The sequence below is a fragment of the Marmota monax genome, unplaced genomic scaffold (assembly GCF_021218885.2).
Source record: "Marmota monax isolate L192 unplaced genomic scaffold, Marmota_monax_Labrador192_F-V1.1 WCK01_AAM20220418_F8-fsc00069, whole genome shotgun sequence".
Lineage (NCBI taxonomy): Eukaryota > Metazoa > Chordata > Mammalia > Rodentia > Sciuridae > Marmota > Marmota monax.
Window position 1 is genome coordinate 5,930,020 of NW_026695243.1, and position 19,247 is coordinate 5,949,266.

At 47.1% G+C, this 19,247-nt stretch overlaps 1 protein-coding gene across 4 annotated transcripts in view; it reads left to right on the plus strand.

The window, feature by feature from the left end:
• Nucleotides 1–19,247, plus strand: part of Pax5 (paired box 5) — a 193,722-nt gene that overhangs the window by 22,310 nt on the left and 152,165 nt on the right. For all 4 annotated transcript variants that reach the window (XM_046457254.2, XM_046457256.2, XM_046457255.2 and 1 more), the window contains 2 exons: nt 4,274–4,338; nt 8,052–8,180. In XM_046457254.2, the coding sequence (XP_046313210.1) occupies nt 4,274–4,338; nt 8,052–8,180 (194 nt within the window). The remainder of the gene's footprint in view (nt 1–4,273; nt 4,339–8,051; nt 8,181–19,247) is intronic.

Sequence of the window (19,247 nt, forward strand, 5' to 3'; positions counted from 1 at the left end):
GGGGTTCGGCAGCACTGAACAAATTCTGCTAGGCTTCTGGGAAATTTCCAGGGACACAAATCACCTTGTTCATTTGACTTCTTATGGATCATTGTGTGCTGGGATGCTGCACAGCCTGCCTGGAGATTCTTGGAATCCAGCCTGAGTTCATCTGAAGGTGGCTGTCCCAGAGCTGACCCGAATAGTGGGTGGAATGGGGTCTTCCTTCTTCTGTTTCAATCCCGTGGCTCTAAATCAGAGGCCAAGTAGTGAGAACAACTAGTGACATTCCCAGTTAAGAGGGATAACCAATGTGAGAATGGGGGAGGTTCCCATTGCCGGGTGCTCTAATTTTTCAAGAGAAACTTGAAATCAGGGATTTATGGCAAAGCTCACAACTTAGTCGTATCAGCAACTAATTAAAATAAAAACAAAAATACCATGTAAGGGGCGGAGGCAGCCCGGGGTGACACTTGGTTCATTCCACTTTTCATCCTACCTGTGGAAACAAGTCTTCTGAGATTGTTCTCCTAGTGTCCCTTTCTTCTTCACATCAGCTGCAGGCAAAGGTGCCACCAATGGGCCCCTTCCCGCTTGGCCAGCTGGACTGAGGTTTCTGGTTGCTCTACACAGCCGATGGCCCAGGCTTCTTTCTGTACTGAGGACAGTTCCATTAGGGCCATGGATGGGGGTGTTTCTGCAGCCCCATCTCCTTTCCAAGGCACCTTGATTTTTTTTCAGTGTAATTTTGTAAGCTTTTCAAAGTAAGGGGACCGATGTAGAAAGGGGATCCTAAAGTGCCTATAAGATGTAAGCTCTCTTGAAGTTTTAGTCTTCAAATTCTAAATCGATTTTGAATTCAAATAGGCTTTATGCCTCGTATAGGAGGTATTTGACAGTAGGACTACTTCCTTCAACTGTGGCTCAAAGAAAAGTGTTCAGGCCTGAGGGATGGAAGCCTGAGCTGACTTACTGTGTGACACTGGGCAAGTCACTTGAGCACTCTGGACTTTAGTTTCTTCATCTAGGAAGAGATTGATTGCTGAGCTGTCTTCTCTGTTGGACCAAAGGACATTCCTACAGATCCAGGGTCACAGTCACACAGTCGAATGCTCTGCAGCAGCATAAGGATATGCTCTCCTTTTTAACCAAGGGCCTTGTGCATGCTAGGCAAGTTCTCTGCCACTGAATCATACCCCAGTCCAAGGATATTCCTTTTAGTGTTGGCTGCCAATTAGTCCCAACTGTCTTGGGTTCAGAAAAAGTCCTAGTGAACTCCCATTGGGACAGGTCTTGATGACAGCATATAATTTTAAAAATTTTAATTATTTTTAGAATAGCTTGGATACATTTGGTATTTTTCTTCCCACTATCATTTCTTTCCAAGGGAAGAAGACGATCTTCACTTTTACTTGGTGGCTACTACAAGCAGATGGGCAAAATCTCTCATCCCTGGGAGCAGCTTTGGAGAGTGTCCTGTAATTGTAGAATTCCTTATAAAGCACCATTACAGCCTTAAAAATAGTATAGAAAGGCTCTTCTCCCTGCTCCTTCTCAAGGGGATCCCATGTGCTTTTTAAGGCAAGTGTGAAACATGGACATTTTAAGGTTAAACCTTCTTTTTAATCTTCATGAAGACACCACTGAGAATAATAACCCCTAATGTTTATTGAGCATTTGCTATGGAGCAGCCACTTCTAAGTAGTTAATTAATTCAATCCTAACCCTAACCCTAGGAGGTAGGAATGATTCTTAGTCCCATTTTGCGATGAAGAAACTGAGGCATAGAAGTGAAGTAATTTACCCAAAGTCATGTGGCTGGTAAATTGCAAGGCTGGGATTCAAACTCTAGTAATTTGGTTCTGGAGCTGGATACTTGATCACTATGCTGCAGCTGCCTATCAACAATTTATGAAAATTGATGAGGCATTACCAGTGATCTAGAACTATTTGAAAAGAAAAAGGAGGAAAATGTGATTTTTCTTTGTTTTACTTATGTGGAATTAGTTATGAAATATTTTACCACATATTTACTATGTAGACAGATTATATTCATATCTGGAGTATCCACATATTCACCAGTATAGCTGTATCTCTGTAGAAACATACACACAGAGAAGGTGACATACACAAAATGTAAAAATTAGATCAGATGCCAGCATAATTCCAGGTGGTCAAAAAGACTGCCTTCCTCCCCGGTCTTTGGACCAGTCACTCTGTTTGCTTAGAGTAAGTGATTTGAATATTATAGAAAAAAAAAAAAAAACAAACAAACAAGCACATACTCTGAATATATTTGAGGCAGAGCTTAAGCTGACCCATCAGAAAAGGGCAGAGGGAGCCATGGTGCATGCCTGAGATGCCAGCTGCTCAGGAGGCTGAGGTAGAAGGACCACAAGTTCAAGGGATAGCCTGGGTAACTTAGTGAGACTCTATCTCCAAATAAAATAAAAGGGAATGGGTGGGTAGCTTAGTGGTGGAGTGCTTGCCTACCATATGCAAGGCCTTTGGTTCCATCCATCCCTGGTGCCTACAAAAAAGAATTAAAAAAAAAAAAAAAAGCCCAGAAGGCTCTTTGCTGCACTCCCGTGGCCATGGTGGCAGAGGACCTGAGGCTAGGCTGTAGGCTGTAGGGTGAATGGAAAAGTCCAGTCCAGGTTACCACCTGAAGATAATGCATGCCCTGGTGACCCTGAAAGGCAGAGCCTACTGTGGGGGGTGTGGCTAAGGAGAGACAGGGGAGGCACCTGCTGTTCTTCAGTCCTTCATTTACATAAGCTGGGGACCCAGCACAGCATTGAAATGAATCCAGATATAATGGTCAGGCATGTGGGAGAACTTCTCATAGAATGTGGCTTAAAAAGAACAGGATATAAAACTGTGTATGTACGTGGTTTAAACCTGATAAAGATAAAATGGTTATTTTTAAATATGCACAGAAAAGTCGTCATAAAGGAAATACACCGAAATGTGATTTGGGATGTCTTCTTTACACTTTTCCAAGCTGACCAAATAGCCTGCAATGAACACATATGATTACTTTTATAACAAGGCAAACCTCTAATAAATGTCCTTTTTAAAGGGAATAGTTTACAGGGTGTGATGGTACATGTCTGGAATCCCAGCTAACTCAGGAGGCTGAGGCAGGAGGATCACATTGAAAAAAAAAAAAAAAAAAGACAGGAATAGCTTGAGGTGGAAATAGAACTTTTCCCAAGAAGTTGAACATTTTATTATGGTGCACCTTTCTGCCAAATGCCAGGAAGAAAGTTTCTTATAGATCCCAAAGGGACTTTTTGTTTGGCTCTGTTCTGTGCTCAAAGATGTTTTGGGCTTGTTTATCTTCTGGGGGCCCTATGTGTTGTCCCAGCGGGAGGCTTATCATCTAGGCTCCCTGGAGCCCAAGGTTCTGTAGAAGAACATCAGAACTTCCAGGGGGCAAAGGGCAGTCAGTACTGCTTTTGTACACTGGGTTTTGGGTAAATTTTATTTTACATTTCTTTCCAAAAAAGGATTTGACTACTTAAAATAAGCAAAGAATGGTCTGTTCCAATTCCTTCATCATATTGAGGCTCAAGATGGAATGGACTTGATCAAGGTCACCATCAAGTTCATATGAGAACTAGAGCAAGCTCTCTGGAAAGACAGGGCAGGACGCCCCTGACTCCCAGCCCTGTGGATCCTTTCAATGAGGCTTTGTACCAGGCTGCTTTCCTTGTAGCAAAACTAAACCCAAGTGCTGTCTCTTGGTAGCACTTTAACCTTCTTTCATTTCTGAGCAACACATATGTCTCCTCCCTTGGAAGTTTCCAGTTGGTAGGGGTATTAATCTTGCTTATGGGCTCTCTAGGGAAGAGAAACCAGCCAAGAGAGCTCCTTGAGGACAGTGAGGCTGCGTGGTTTGGTTCCTTCATTCCCTGGATAGAAGGCTGAGGTCCATGGGATGAAGAAAACTCCCTAAAGTCATTCGGGGAGTCCCTTATGGGGCTGGAGCAGGAGAGAGGAATGCCTACCTGTAATGTGAACACAGTGTCCCCATTCTTCAGAAGAAGTACTCAGGGCTCAGAGAGTGGGTGCAGGTTATCTAAAGACAACCAGTAATATAGGAGCTGAGTTAGGCATAGTCCATAATTCTTCCAACTCCTAACTCCCAACCTGGGTTCTTAATATCCCCCCACCTCTGTCCCTATGTCCCAGTTTGAGTCTGGGTTTTCTGTTTGTCTGTGCATAGATGGTTGAAGCCTTTTCCCTTCCTGATGGTAAATAGCCATTTGTTTTTTCCCAACTGCCACAGGATCATCCGGACAAAAGTTCAGCAGCCCCCCAACCAGCCTGTCCCGGCTTCCAGTCACAGCATAGGTAAGAACTTTAAAAAATTTTTTTTTTTTTTTTTTTTTTGAAAATCTAATGGGCTCCAAATATTCTAAAGAACTTTTAATCATTCTTATGGACAGATAATTCTGCATAAAACACTTCGGCACACGTACTAATGCGCCTTCTTTGTCATTCTCCAAGGGCTGAACCTGGTAAATGAATTTTATAAATACTGCTAAAAGGTTTTGAATTTTACTGATTATTATGATAAATAGCTTTCACCATGAGACAGAAAATTGAAATCTAAGCCAAAAAAAAAAAAATCCACTAATGGGGGTCTATAGAATGTCAGATAATTAAAGTAATAAATCAAGAAAGGGATACTTATTCATAACATTTTCTGCATCATTAGTCAGTAAGTAGTTTTGAATGTGTTTTTTTTCTTCTATCAACCAGCCCTTCTACAATTCTTTGTGCACTTGCAGTCTTGAGTGAAGATGTAGCAAAACTTCCCAAACTTTCTTTCTCTCGCTCTTGCTCTTGCTTCGATCTCATGTACTCTGTGAACTGTCCAGGCCTGAGGATGGGGCTTCGGGTGCTCACGGGTGAAGTCTGAGAGTGACCATGACCTTCTGAGGGCAGAGTTCTATTCCTACTACTCAAGAGTTCACACATTCCCTGGCTTTTGATTCACGGACAAGTTGAAAGTGACTTGTCCCTTTAAGGTATTATTTCTCCACTCGGGACAAAAGAAACACCTCTCTCTAGCTGGAGGAAGGTTGCTTTACTGTAAGAAAGTGGGTGACCATCCAGCAAGCCCTGAGAGTTCACAGTCCCTGTGAGTTCTGCATAGTCACATCCAAACTGAGCAACCTTTCTATGCCCTCATCACTGTCAGTCCTTCTTTACCTGAAAATCTGGACTTCCCCGTGGTGATGGGGAACCACAGAGTCCTGGCTTATAGTTCCAATTCTGTCATTAACTCACCCAGTGAGCTGTGAAAGTCCCTTCACCTCTCTGAGCCTCAGTTTCCTCACTGGAGGACATAAACCAGGTGTTCTCCAAAGTCTCTGATCCTCCTAGGTTGCCTTTTTGGATAAAGGTAAGAAAGAATTCCTCCCTGCCTTGAGATAATTCTTCTCTTAGTAATACCTCCAGAAAGTGTTTGTCACCACTAATGCTACACATGAGGCAGGATAAAACCCCCTATTTTTGAGGGCTTCTCAATGGGAGAATGTAATGGAGAGAAGTTTGCAAAACACTGAGATGAAGCCCAATAAAAAGGTATGGGTGTCAGGAGAGCAGAATTAAGGGAACTGCAACTCTTCTGGGCTATCCTGAGAGGGTTGAGGGAGGCTTCTGGGGTGGAGGGACGTTGGTGGCTGAGATTTCCCTTGTGGCTGGGTGTGATGGCACATGACTATAATCCCACTGGCTTGGGAGGCTGAGGCAGGAGGATCATGAGTTCAAAGTCAGCCTCAGCAACTTGGAGAGTCCCGAAGCAACTCAGAGACCCTGTCTCTAGTTAAATTATTTTTTAAAAGGCTGGGGATGTGGCTCAGTGATTAAGCATCCCTGGGTTCAATCCTCAGTACCACAAAAATAAAAAAAAAACAAGAAAAGGTTTCACTTGTGGCTTTAACGGTTTCAGGTTGCGAAGCAATGCAAATCAAACAAGTTGTAACTGATAATATTCTTTCAATAGGTTTAGAGGAATAATTTTGCTGTAGGTCAGCAGAATGGTTTGTCCCAGACATTTTTATAAAACTGCATCTCATGTGCATACAGCCCTTTATGGTTTAGAAAGTTACTGAGCAGGGAGGAAACTGAAGCTTAGAGAGATTGAATAATTAGCCAGAGATCTTGTTGCCAGGAAGGGGTGGAGGCAGAACTGGAATCTGGATCTTTTTTTTTTTTTTTTTCCGTAGTCACCTCTTTAATAATTTCATAACAGTTTGTAATTGTTTGGAATCTGGATCTTTTATACCTCCTGCAGTCACAAAATCCTGAATCAAATGTCATCTACTCTGTCACCTAGTGAGAGTGGCTTATAAGTATCAAGTGACCTGTGATCCTCTTTCCTTCTCTGTTCTTTGCACCTTAATACAGAAAAGGTTGTGAGATTTGCATAAATCTGTTTTGAGGAGTTTTTTTGGTGAAGGAAAAGAGAAGTTAACAATTTCTACTTCTGGGTCTCTTAAGGAAGATCTAAAATCAAACGCAAACATGGGAAGAAAGGCACTGTCCCTCTGGGTCTGAAGGAGCAAGGAGCTGGAGCCCCTCCAAAGAAAGGGACGGCTCTTTGTGGGGTCACCACTACTTCTGGTCATTTTCTACACTTCAGAGCCAGAGGCAGCTCCTCCTTCCTCCAGCTGGTTATAGCCCAACGAAATGCCTGAGATTGGTCTGTAGGTTGTAGGGAGCCAGGCGGAAATGGAAACTCAGCTGTGGAGTTGGAGAGGGCCCACGGGAGGACAGGTCTCTCCCTGGGCTCTGGGAGGGCCTGGAGTCCATGAGAAATTTGCACAGAAGTCTCCTCTCCCCTCATTCTCATCCTTTGGGTCTTTGAGACCTGGTCTCAGTCACAAATGACAGACCTCTGCCTCCCGTTTCTGGGCAGGAGAAATCTAGACTCTAAATGAATAGACCTGAGGCTATGATGGGGCCAGGGGCTGCAGCTTATCAGCTAGAGGACTTTGAATCCCTTCACTTTGTGAAGCCTTGGTGTCCTCATTGGATAATTGGGATAAACAGGGCTGTCACAGTCATCAAATGAAAAGCGTTGCATCAATGAGAGGCATATTGTTGGTTCTTCATTATTAATGACTGAGGAGCAGGGCTGGGGATGTGGCTCAAGCGATAGCATGCTCTCCTGACATGCGTGCGGCCTGGGTTCGATCCTCAGCACCACATACAAACAAAGATGTTATGTCCGCCGAAAAACTAAAAAATAAATATTAAAATTCTCTCTCTTTCACTCTCTCTCTCTCTCTCTCTCTTTTAAAAAAAATGACTGAGGAGCAGATTAGTTTCAGGGGTTAAGACTTTAGTCTCCAGGTTCCTGTCGACACTCTGGCTCTTGTTTTCTGTGTGACCTTGCATGAGTCACTTGTCTTCTCTGAGTCTTGGTTGCCTTACCTTTCCAATGGGGTAAATAACATCACTTAGCTTATAAGATTGTTCTCCAAATTAAATGTGATAATGCCTTCAGTTCTCAGAAGACATAAGTGATTGTTATTGTCATAATTATTGTTAAAAATAAGATCTAGGTAAACTGGAAGAAGGAAATGCCGCAGGGAACTATAAAAAGACCTAGAGGCCTGCTGTTCAGTTGGCTGTGTATGTGTGTGTGTTTATGTCACCGTGCATGGGTGGCTATGTGAACGGGGAGTTAACACACCCAAGAGGACTAGCTTGAGGTCTTTTTTTAGCACTGCCTGTGGTGGGCCCCACCTGCCCTCTTTCTCTTCTCCATCCTTAAACTTCCCTTTCTACTCTGTCCCTTTGTTCTTTTTTGTGTGGACAGTCCTCTTTGCTGCCCATATACCCCCTCAGCTCCCCAGCAGAGAGAATCTGGGCAAAACAGCCAAAGCCTGTATGGTGGTACCACGGGGCAAGTGTCCTCTGCCTAAAACTCTTGCTCCCCTGCCGTTGCACCCAGCCTAGTGTATGGTGAGTGCCTTTGTGACAGGCCAGCACTGGTGCCCTCTGCCCCTTAGCCTTCTGCTGGCCCTGACTACTCCTCTTCCTCTGTGCAGTGTCCACGGGCTCTGTGACACAAGTGTCCTCAGTGAGCACGGACTCAGCCGGCTCGTCGTACTCCATCAGTGGCATCCTGGGCATCACGTCCCCCAGCGCTGACACCAACAAGCGCAAGAGAGATGAAGGTAAGAGGCAGCAGCACAGCCCTGTCGGGGAGGGACGGAGGGGTCCGCTTGGTGTGCTCAGAGAGGGTGGGAGCAAAGGTGCCTGCTCAGCACCCCCTTAACTGCAGAGGGCTGTAGTTCCTAGGGCCCTGTCCTTAATGCAGGGACAAGGAGGGGCAGACAGGCACCCTGCTAGAACTGTGGGTTCCTTGCTGATCTCTTCCCATCTTCACACCTTGGGTGGAGTAAATGGGCCTGATAGAGCCCTGATGGCCTGAGCTTTGTGGCCTTTAGGAAGACCCTGCATGTGCAGACATGATACCTGAGGGACCCTGTGTGTGGAGGGTCTGAGCTTAATACCAGTGACCCCTGTGTGGGGGAGCCTTGGAGAGAGCAGGGGGCTGGGCAAAGCAGCCATCACTCTGTCTTACAGTGAGAAGGGGACTAGGGGTGGAGGGGGCAGGGGTAGGTCCTCTGAGGGCCTGGGCACACTTTTCAGAGGAGAAGGCCTTCAGCCTGGTGAAGATGGGGTGTGGAGGGAATAAATAACTATGTCGTCTTTGCCCTTGGGCCTGGAAGGAAGGAGTGCAGGGGCCTCACAGGGATTACAAAGATGACAATCTTCCCAGTTGGTTTTTCCTCAAACCCTCAGTGTTCTTGGGTCTCTGGAACCGGCCGTCTCCGTGCTGGACACAGGCCCACCTTAACCCTCATCTCCTTCCACTGGATGGGCTGCCAGCACTGGCTGACATTAATCGGTTTGAAACGACCCCCTGGGAATTTGTAAAACCTTAGTCAGGAAAGAAAAAAAAAAAAAAAAAAAAAAAAAGGCTATGGTGGTCTAGGGCCTGAGAGCAGCGTGACAGAAATCTTGATTCAATTATTCTGTTCCTCCACACAATTCCCCTTTCTCAGCGCCATGTAAGGGATGTATGTTCTCGGGAGCACATGCCTAAGTACTTAAGATCTGTAACTAGAAAATTGAGTCGGCCCAGCGGTGGATTGGCTTGTGGTCTGCGTGCCCCAGGCAGTGTAGAGCCGGGCCTGTGGCCTCTGTCTGCAGCTGTGGGGCATGTGGGGATGATTCATGGCCTGTGGCACCTGCCTCACCTCTTTCTCCTGCTCCAGACACTCCCAAGCAGATGTCAGAAGTCTTTAACTCGGCGGGTTGCTGTGCTGGCTGCTGCGGGAGGCAGTGGGGCTGCCATCTCTGTTGGTTTATGGGGTTGATGGTATCATCTTTTCTTCCACTGTCACCCAGACTCGCAGCAGCTGGGGCCTGGCTGTGTTTGATCATGGTGAAGGGTTGGAGGGTAGGAGACTTCCTTGAAGTTGGGGGTCCAGGCAGAGATTTTAGGAGAAGGAAAAAAATCCAGTTTACCAACAGACAGGTCCTGATTTGGGGAGATTGCTTTACTGAGTTTGTGGATTATGTTGGCTAACGGTCTCTAATCGGGTCTCTGTTTGGCCTCTCAAGCTGCTTAAAATAGTGTAGAGTGGTCAGAAAGTGGGTAGTATTAGTCTCGACTACTCTGTACTGGTCAGATTATTCTCAGAGGACTGTGGCCCATTTGTGACATTGATCTTTAGAGGGGTAATGACAGATGAGCATAGCCTGGGCGGAGAGGGATCTGGGTATGGCACCCAAGGAATACCTCAAGGCCCTAGAGATGTTTGGCACAAAAAAGAACAGAACAAGCAGGACTGGATTATTGCCTTGAAACATTTAAAGGGCTGATGTGGAAAGAGAGAGGAAAGAGACTTTGTTTTGTGGCCTCACAGGCCAGTGTGTGGCAGATGCAGAGGCAATTCCAGCTCAGTGTAAGAAAGAACTTTGTACATATGAAAGCGGTCTAGGGATTACAGGGAATAACAGGGAGCTAGTGAGTACTCGTATGCAAACAGACTTAGTGGTCCTTGCTGGCTGCTGTACAAGAATATCAAGAATCAGATTCAAGATTGGATGGTCTTTGTAGTCCTTACAGTTCTGAAATTTATTGTAGAGTCCTGATCCCCAGGAAGATTTTAAAGGAAGGCCAGCCTGTGGTCTATGAGCTAAGAGAGAATAACTTGAGGGTCCTGGAAGCTTAGAGAATTGGGAAAAGTGAGGAACCCAAGCAGTAACGAAAACCTTCCCTTCACTCTTGCTGTGCCTCACTGAGAAGGTAGATGGTTGAGCAGAGAGGTGGGCAGAAATGCTCTGCTTCACATCAGGAAAGTGTCTGGGGGGAGTGCTGTAGGGCATCTCCCCCTGTCCTTTCCCATCTTTCACTTGTACCTCCCAGGATCCCTGCATTGGTTCCAGGGGAGGATGAAAAGGCAGAAATCCCCCATTTTATTATAAGAGGTAACTAGGGCCCCAGGGAGCTCCCTCACAGAGTCAAAGCCACATAGCTGGTGTGGACTGGGGAGTTGGGTGGAGCCTGGGAGCTGTAGACATCCTCTGGAATTGTCTGGCAAAAAGTTGTTCCTTGGCCTGGGCCAGACAGAGCCTAGGAATGGTGTGTGTGTGTGTGTGGGGGGGTTAAAGCAGAAGCGGGAGGCCAGGTGCAGTGGTGCAATGATGCAGCCTGTAACCCTAGCTCCTCAGGAGGCTGAGGCAGAGGATTGCAAGTGTTAGGCCAGCCTGGGACTCTGTCTCAAAAAAAAAAAAAAAAAAAAGGCTGGGGATGTTGATGGTAGAGCACTCTTGGATTTAATCCCCAGTACCAAAAAAAAAAAAAAAAAAAAAAAAAGACAAAAGGATACCATTGGCAGGTTGAATGCCACCAAGAGTGTAGCAAGGTGAGACCCAGAGGTGGGGAGTTTGAAGAGAGCAGAGAAAGTAAGAACCAGCCACTGGGGAAACAGGGAAGTAGCCAGGCACCCCAGGTGCTGTCCTAGGTAGGGTGCAGGCTATGGCTTTGTGAGTATGGCTTCCAGGATGGGTCCATGTTTTCTCAGGAGCCCTCAGCAGCTTGAGAGAAGAGTGATAGGGGAGACAGAGAGGCAGTAGAGAGCCAGGAGGAAGATAGCACAGTGCTTCCCCATTTCTCAGACTGAGATGACTGAGGCTTTGCAAGGTGGAGTCACTTACTCAGCCCCTGGTGCATAGTCACCTCCAACCAGATTTGGGTTTTACTCTGTGGTCATATCCTGGGGCTGTGATCCTGCCCAGATCTCAGGGTTGGGGTGGGAGGGAATAGGGTTCAACCACAGAAGGTGAGCTGGCAGTCATGACTGAAAATCCAAAGTCTCTCTAATGGACAAACCACAGAAGGTGAGCTGGCAGTCATGACTGAAAATCCAAATTCTCTCTAATGTGTGTGAGGTGACACCAGAGAGGCAGAGCAAGGCAGAGAGGGGCCGATTTTGATCACAAGGATCTAGAAAGACTCCTCTTAGGAGGTGTCATCAGAGGGCTGGGTAGAGGGAGGAGAGAGTATTCCAATCTGTGCCAAGACGGGGACTCCAGTAAAAGGACCAGTGGGGCAGGACTTGGAAAGGGAGGGAGGGGGCAAGAGAGCTTGGGGCTCAGGTATGACCTCAGTCCCTGAACTTTTAGTCTGGAAGCAGTGGAGAGATTGTTTTGATGGTTTAGAGACTCAAGGAACATGCACTGTGCTGGATGTTTTGGATATCAGGGTAGAAATGAAAGTGATTAGCTCAGCATCAACTACTAGAAATAGAGAGCAAGCCATATATGTAATTTAAAAATATCTAGGGACCACATAAAAACAGTAAAAACAAATGAGTGGAATTAATTTTAATAATATATTTTATCTAGTCCAATATATCTCAAATATTATCATTTTAACTTGTAATGAGATTAAAAATAATACGACAGGGTTTCCCTTTTATTTTGTGCTAGGTCTTTGGAATAGGGTATGTATTTTACATTTAAAACACATCACGATTTAGATGCTAAACACTTGACAGTGAAAGTTAAATATAGTAAGTCCTTTCAAAACACTAAAGTTGTGTTCGGTGGGGAAAATATTTTACATGTCTTCTGTTTTCAATTGAAAAGTAATTAAAATTAAATAATATAAAAGAATTTAGTCCCTCAGTTGTACTGGACACATTTCAAGTGCTCAAATAGCTAATGGCTACTGTACTGGACAACACTGAACACATAATAGGTACTCAGTAAATGCTCCTTGGTGGAATGGAGTAGTCACATGCCTTTAGAGGGCTCAGAATTAGCGAGGAGGGTGAATGGGAGCTCCAGCCTCCTCAATCATGGGGAATCCACAGAGAGCCCTGCTTGAGTGAAGAGTTCTGTAGTGCAAACAAGTTAGAACATCATTAGGTTAGCAGATTGACAGGGGTCAGTTCAGACTAGAAGTTCTAGGTTTTTTTCCCAGGATGCCTCCAAGACCAGAGTTGGGGATGTGGCCCAGTATCTGTCTCATACAAATTGTTCGGTGACTGAGGAAACATATTATTAGGTCCCTGTGACTTCTGAAGGCAGAGCGGGATGGTTAGAGGAAACTAAGGGAGGTAGAAGACGGCTGAGAGCCACTTAGAGCTTTTGGACCACAGCCAGGCTGAGCCAAGGATGGGAGTGTTATCGTGGAAAGGTGGTGAGTTCCCTGTCACTGGTTGTGTGAGCAAGGGCTGGCCACATGAGAGGCCAAAGAGTCAAAGAAGGCCTCCTGGTTTGGACGCTGTGACATTTGGGGCCTGCGACAGCCTGCTTCTGCCAACTGTGCTTGTGTCTGAGTGGTTTTTCCCATTTGTTTCCCTTCTGACTCTGGCTTTGAGTCTTCTGTGCCTGTGGATGTGACTCAGCAGGGGCCCATGTCACGCATTTCTGTGCCCACCCCAGTCCCCAGGATAGGCCTGGCTCACAGAGATGCTCAGGAGGCGTGTAGGAAGTGCTGAGGGTCAGGCTGGTGTTCTACCCAGGGGAGAGGGGGTGTCCTCATCTCTTGGTTGGTCTGAGCTGAGAGCTTTCATGGAGGCGGTGGGGGCACTGGCCTCAGGAATCCTGCCTGGCTGGGGCTTAGGCCCGAGGAGGAGATCCCTCCCTCTCCGGAAGGCCAGAGAAGTGGTAGTGGGGCTGGGCTTGGCAGAGCAGGCAGGCCTGTGAATAGCGGCCAAGGGTGAAAGGGCAGCCTCAGACCCTCTGCTGCTTCCTGGGCCTTTGATCTCTGATGAGGCCTCCTTCCGCCTGTCTCAGGGCCCCCCTTCAGGTCCTCTGGACCTCCCTTCTCCTCCTCCCCCAGAACTTGAAAGGCTCTGAACACACCAAGGTCAGTGGAGTGAGAATCCCTTTCACCAGCTCAGAGAGCTGACCCATCCAGCACCAGCGTGGATCGTGGGGGCCAGAAGCTTCTGTGGGGTGGTAGGGGTATGTTGCAAGTGGGATTTCCAGCCTTCTGGACAGAGACTGGCCTCTGTCTCAGGAGGGCACAGAAGGGCAGCCAGAACTCAGAAGTAACCAATTCTCTAGAAAGAAGCCAAGTCCAATGAGATCACCATGGGGGAAGTTTGGGGGCATTTGGCTGGGGGCTCCCGTCAGTCCTTTCTACGTCCCTCTTTCTAGGGCTACCTGTCTCCTCTGTTCTTGTGTTTCTCCCATGACTTTTGTTGGGGTGCATCTCATTCTGTTATCTGACTGTATTCTGTTTATCGAACCCCACTGCCCACACCCTCACTGCCACCCCCCCCCACCATGTGCACATTCCTCCTCTTCTCTCTTATTCTCTCTCTTCATATTTCCTCTTGTTTTGTCTCTTTCTTACCAACTCCCTTCTCTCTGTCTTTCAGGCTGGGGGACCCCAGCTTAGCCCTGCCCAGCAGACCTCCAAGGGAGCCATCATGTGGAGGGACAGTGTTTGGGGTGCTCAGTCTGACCATGGGCAGGCTCTTGTCTTTTCTCCATCCTAAGACCCTTTCCCTCTCCTGGACATACAGACCTCGTTGGCTACCTCTGTGCTGGGGGTGAGAGTGGGGGAGGGGCGGAAGACTAGAGTTGATAGTGGCCAAACCCTTCTCAGATTTCCCAGAGGGAACGGGTGTGAGGCAAAGCTCCAGATTCTGGAGACAGGAGTTACAAGCAGCTTTTGTGTCCCCAAGATTCCACACCTCTGTCCTCTTCAGAGAGTCACCCAAAAGATGTTGAGATGAGGACACAGGCTCAGGGATGGAATGGCCTGAGGACTTCATCTCTCAGAGTTCCATTTTGGCATCTGGAAGAGAGAGGTGACACAAGCCTTGGGGATTATCTTGAGGATAAAAGCAAGTGGCTGCCACAGAGGGTTTAATTCAGGGCCTGGTGGCAATAAGGGCTTAGTAAATGGCTACTGGGGGCTTGAAGATGGGAGGGCATATTTGGCTGAGGATAGCAGGCTCTGGCCACAATTCTGTTTGGCAGCTGAAACTAACTGATTTGCCCGCCACCAACTTCCTGTTTATAACAGTCTGGACCTGGGCACTGAAGGAACTGGGTGTGCAGAAGCTGGGGAGCCCTGGGGACATCTAAGCTGAGCAACAGTGCCCCCAGGTGTCAGCTACAAAACCAAGGGCCCCATCACTTTCCTTTTGCTTCAGGCTTCCTAGTCTTCCAGCCCCCTTCCAGAGGAATAAAAGGGACAAGTCTCTGTTTTACATGAAAAGAGGCACTGGATGCACAAAATGGTGGAGGGCTCCAGGGTGCAGGGGGAAGGAGGGCCACTGGGCCTAGGCAGGCTGGGCATCTGGGCAGTTCTTGGGATCGCTGGCTTGGACCTTGGAGAGCGTGTAGGACATCTTCCTCCTGTTATTATTCAGATGGGAAAATACACTGGGAAAGAGGAGGGTCTCCGGGTCAGACAGTAAGGCCAAGAAAACCCAGAGGGAGAATCGCCTCCTCAGAGACTCCTTGGTATTTTCCGCCTTTCAATGTGACAAACCTCAGCTCTCTTCTTCCTTCCTTTTGTCTGTTCCTTTTGCCATCTGCCATCCCCACTTTTGAAAAACACCGTGCCCATCCCCATGAGTGTATCACCTTGGGTGGGGGCAGGGGGCCTGGCCCACTGATCCCAGGGCTCTTGGCCATGAGCCCTGACCTTGCCACTGTGGCCTCCCATTCCTCCTCTCATCCCTCTGTACTTGCAGTCCCTGTGTGTTCTTGGTGGCATTGCCCATGCAGGACCCTCCACCTGGAATGCCCTCCTTGAGGGTGGGCTGTTGGTTGTCCACTCCCCTGGGGAGATGGTCAGGGTCTGGCCTTCAGTCCTTCATACCCTGCTAGGCCCACTCATTCATCAAGCCAGTGAGTTCGGCAGACACAGGGGTATCCCCTTTTTTATAGTGGCTTTTGGGGGTAGGAAAGAGGTTATCACCGTTTTGTCTTTGTCTCTGTTGGGGCTTCCTAGGGTAGGTCCCCACTCTAGTCCTGTATGAAGAGTCTCCTGGATGTACCCTCATGTGGGGGGACCTTTCCCCAATTTCTCTGTCAAGGCTGGGGCCTGGACCAAGGTCTTTGCTAGGAGGGTATTGCTCAGAATCAGGTGGCAATGGCCAGGCTGGTTGTTAGACTTTAGTTGGCTTGCTCTAGATTTACAGTTTTGAATTTGTCACTGACATTTCAAAATCAGGAGGTTTCATGTGTGCATGTTGGCCGTTGGTAGGGGGATCAATCTGGCTCCACTGGGTGGCAACTGCCCTCTGGGGCTGGTGGGCCTGCAGCCCTCAGACTGCTCCATGCCACCTGCTCATAGCACTTGTGTTGCTTCTCTGTGCTGGAAGGCCGTTGAAATTCTGGAATCCTAGCACAGACCCTGAAGAAAAGGTTTCTAAGTGTGGTGTTGTGGGACATGCCTCTAATCCCAGCAGCTCAGGAGGCTGAGGCAGGAGAATGGCAAGTTCATAGCTTCATACTCTCTAGAGAGGATAGTTCAGGGGTAGAGGGCTTGGGCTTCACCTAAGGGCATGTAGGTAGCAGTTAGTGGCAAGGATGCAAAGGACCTGGGTTTCTGGCTCCCAGCCTAGCCGGCCACTCTCCCTTGTCTTGTCTTGAGCTGTGAGTACCTCAGCTGGGATCTAGGTAGACAAGTGCCAGAGGCCTCCTGGATGAAGGAAGAGTTTAGGGGGTTAATTGAGGGGCTTTGTGGGCCTTTCCCTAGTGCTCTAGGGCCTGTCCTATGGGTGAGGGACAGGTTTCGGTTCCTCCTAGCTCCTGGGTCCCTGAGTTTCACTTTGATTCAGTGAGTGAGAGTCTGCCGTGAGAGCCAAGGCCACTGAACCCCCTGCCCCCACCCCTGTTTACACACCTGCTTTGCCCTGGCCCCTCCCCCACCCTAGCCCAACAGGCATGGGTGTTCTGGACAGCCCTGGGGGCATGGGACCAGCAATTCTCAAACTTTTGGTCTTGGGACATCTTTAAACTTTTAAAAATTGAGGACTGAACCCAAGAAGCTATAGTGTATGTGGGTTCATTAAAATGGATACCATTTTGATATATTTACTTATTAATTTGTTAAAACAAGTATCTATTAATACAAGTAGCATAAATAGTATTCTTGAAATAAGAACTTTTTCAAACCAAATATTTAGTAAGAGTCATGCAGGTTTACAAGTGTGCAGATTTCTTTGCTGTCTGGCTTAACAGAAGGCAGCAGGATTCTCAAGCTGTATATATATAATAAAAGGTCTGTCAACAACTATATGTATGTATGTATGTATATATATATATATATATATATATATATATATATATATATATATATATATATATATAGTTGTTGACAGACCTTTTATTTTTAGGTGGTACCGAGAATCAAACTCAGTGCCTCGCACATGCTAGGCAAGCGCTCTACCATTGAGCCATAACCCCAGCCTCTCAAGCTGCTTTTATTTCCCCAGTCATAATGCCACACATCTTAGACTCAGGACAACACCACTTTGGATTTGTGAAATAACTAGAATGAAGGCAGATAACATGGTGTCATTATGATGAAAAGATCTGACCTCACAACCCTCCTGAAGGGTCTTGGCAACCTCCTGAGGGTCCCTGGATACACTTTGAGAACTTCTGCTCCAAGGTGCTGCAAACTCTGAACTTGCTGGTCATCACTGTACAGATAGGGAGAGCAGTTAAGTGGTTTCCATGATAAGAAAGGTGCCATCTACTCCTCCCATTCTGAGCTCCTGAGGCAGTGGGAACCATGGCAGATCTTTGATTTGTGGAGGGAGTGGAAAGACACATTGGGCTTTGGAAAACCCCTTCTAGCAGAGTGGGATATGTGATGTTTCTTGCTCCTGTCTCAGGTTGAGATCCTACAGGAAGGCACAACTGCTGAGGGTCCTTGCAGAATTCGAGGTCTGATCTCCCCCCAGCATGCTTTCTTCTGCATCAACAGCAGCTATCTAGTGCTCCCTCAGAGCTGGGCACTGGGTGCTTTTGAACCCAACCTCATCTCCCTACTCGTCTCTGCATTTACCTGCAGACCCCACTGGGGCATATTTTCAGTGGCACAGGCATGGCGGGGGGACAGCAATGATATTCATTGTGAATAAAATAAGATAAAACAAAAAATAAGTGGATTTGGTATTTATCTCCATGCCTGGCCTTTGAGGAAAAGCAGGTCTGAAGGGCAGACAAGAAGGGAAGATTTTGTTTTGATTGCACAGGGCTTCTGGGTATTTCTGGAACACTGGTGGTTGGTGACTCATATGCATGTGTGTGTAGGCTATGTGTGTGTGTGAGCATGTGTCTGAATTCACTTTGAAATTTCCAGTTTTCATTTACATTAGTCCTTTCTTGGGTCATTTTATCGTGGATGGAATAAAATGGGGGAGAGGGAGAAAAAGAGAATGTCCTGATGTAGTTGAGAAGAATTAAGAGGGAGAAGGATATAAGAAAGATAAAGGGGATGGTGTGTGTTAGAAAGAGTGCTGGCAGTGAAACCAGCTGAGCTGTGAGCAGACAAAGAGAAAGGCGGGCCCCTGGAGGGATGAGAAAGGATTAAAAGCAAGGCAGGGGTAAGGTACTTCCCAGAACCTGCCACCAGGTGGCACCATTGACCCAGGACAGCTTAGTTGCTGCCCAGGGTTAGGGACAAGAGGGGTAAGAGGGCAGTGTGAACTGGCCATTTGTGAGGTCTGAATTCTTTAACTGAGCTGGAGCCAGGATGCCCAGGCAGGCTGACCATTTGCCTGAGTCTCACTTCTCTACCAGCATTCAGTTGGGGAGGGGGAGGCTGGACCATCACTGTTGGGGATTAATCTGGTCCTTTACCTCCATGGCCCCCATGTCCTAACAAGAACTTCTGGGAGTCCTTGGTTCTACTGTAAGCCTTTACTTTGTAAAAGGTGTGACCTTGGGCAAGTCACTTCTCTTCGGGCCTTATTTTCTTCATGCTTAATCATGGAGATTTGAAGAAATGATTTGTAAGGGTCTCTTGGGCTCTGACATTCTGTGGTGTACCAGAGAGGGTCCTGGAGTTGGAGTTAGAGTCTGGATCTTTCTTTTTAGCTGTGTGACCTTGGGCAGGTCATTTCCCAGCTGTGTGGATTTTAGTAGTATCTCCTTCTCAGAATTTTATATAAAATCAAAATTGAAGTGTTTTTTTGGTGCCATAGGAGGGGAAGGAGTAGTTATTTCCCCTGTAATTTAAGGAAGTCAGAGGCAGGGGTTCCACCATCCTCACCACTTAGAAAGTTTGTGCCTCTGCCTGTGACCACAGAAAAAAGCCTTTTGGCAGGTGTCTGCTTGAGTCTGTCCTCCACGTGTACAGTGGCCTCAGTGGCTCTTCTTGTGTCCAGTACTGGGGATTGCACCCAGGGGCATTCTATCACTGAGCTACATTCCCAGTCCTTTAATTTTTTTTTTCTTTTTAGACAGGATTGCACTAAGTTGCCTAAGATGGCCTTGAACTTTCAAATCTCTTGTCCCAGCCTCCCTAGTAGCTTGGATTATAGTTGTGCACCAGCAGACGGAATAAGGTTCAGATCAATGACTTGCCTGAAGAATTTTAGCCCTTCGTATCTGCCCAGTGTTCTCAGAAGCCATCTTTTTAACAGGCCTTCTGTGATCAGGCATCTGCCGGTCTCCTGAGACCCACCTTCTCCACTCTCTTCTTTTCATGCTCACTCCTGTCAAGCTGAACTTCTTTCCTT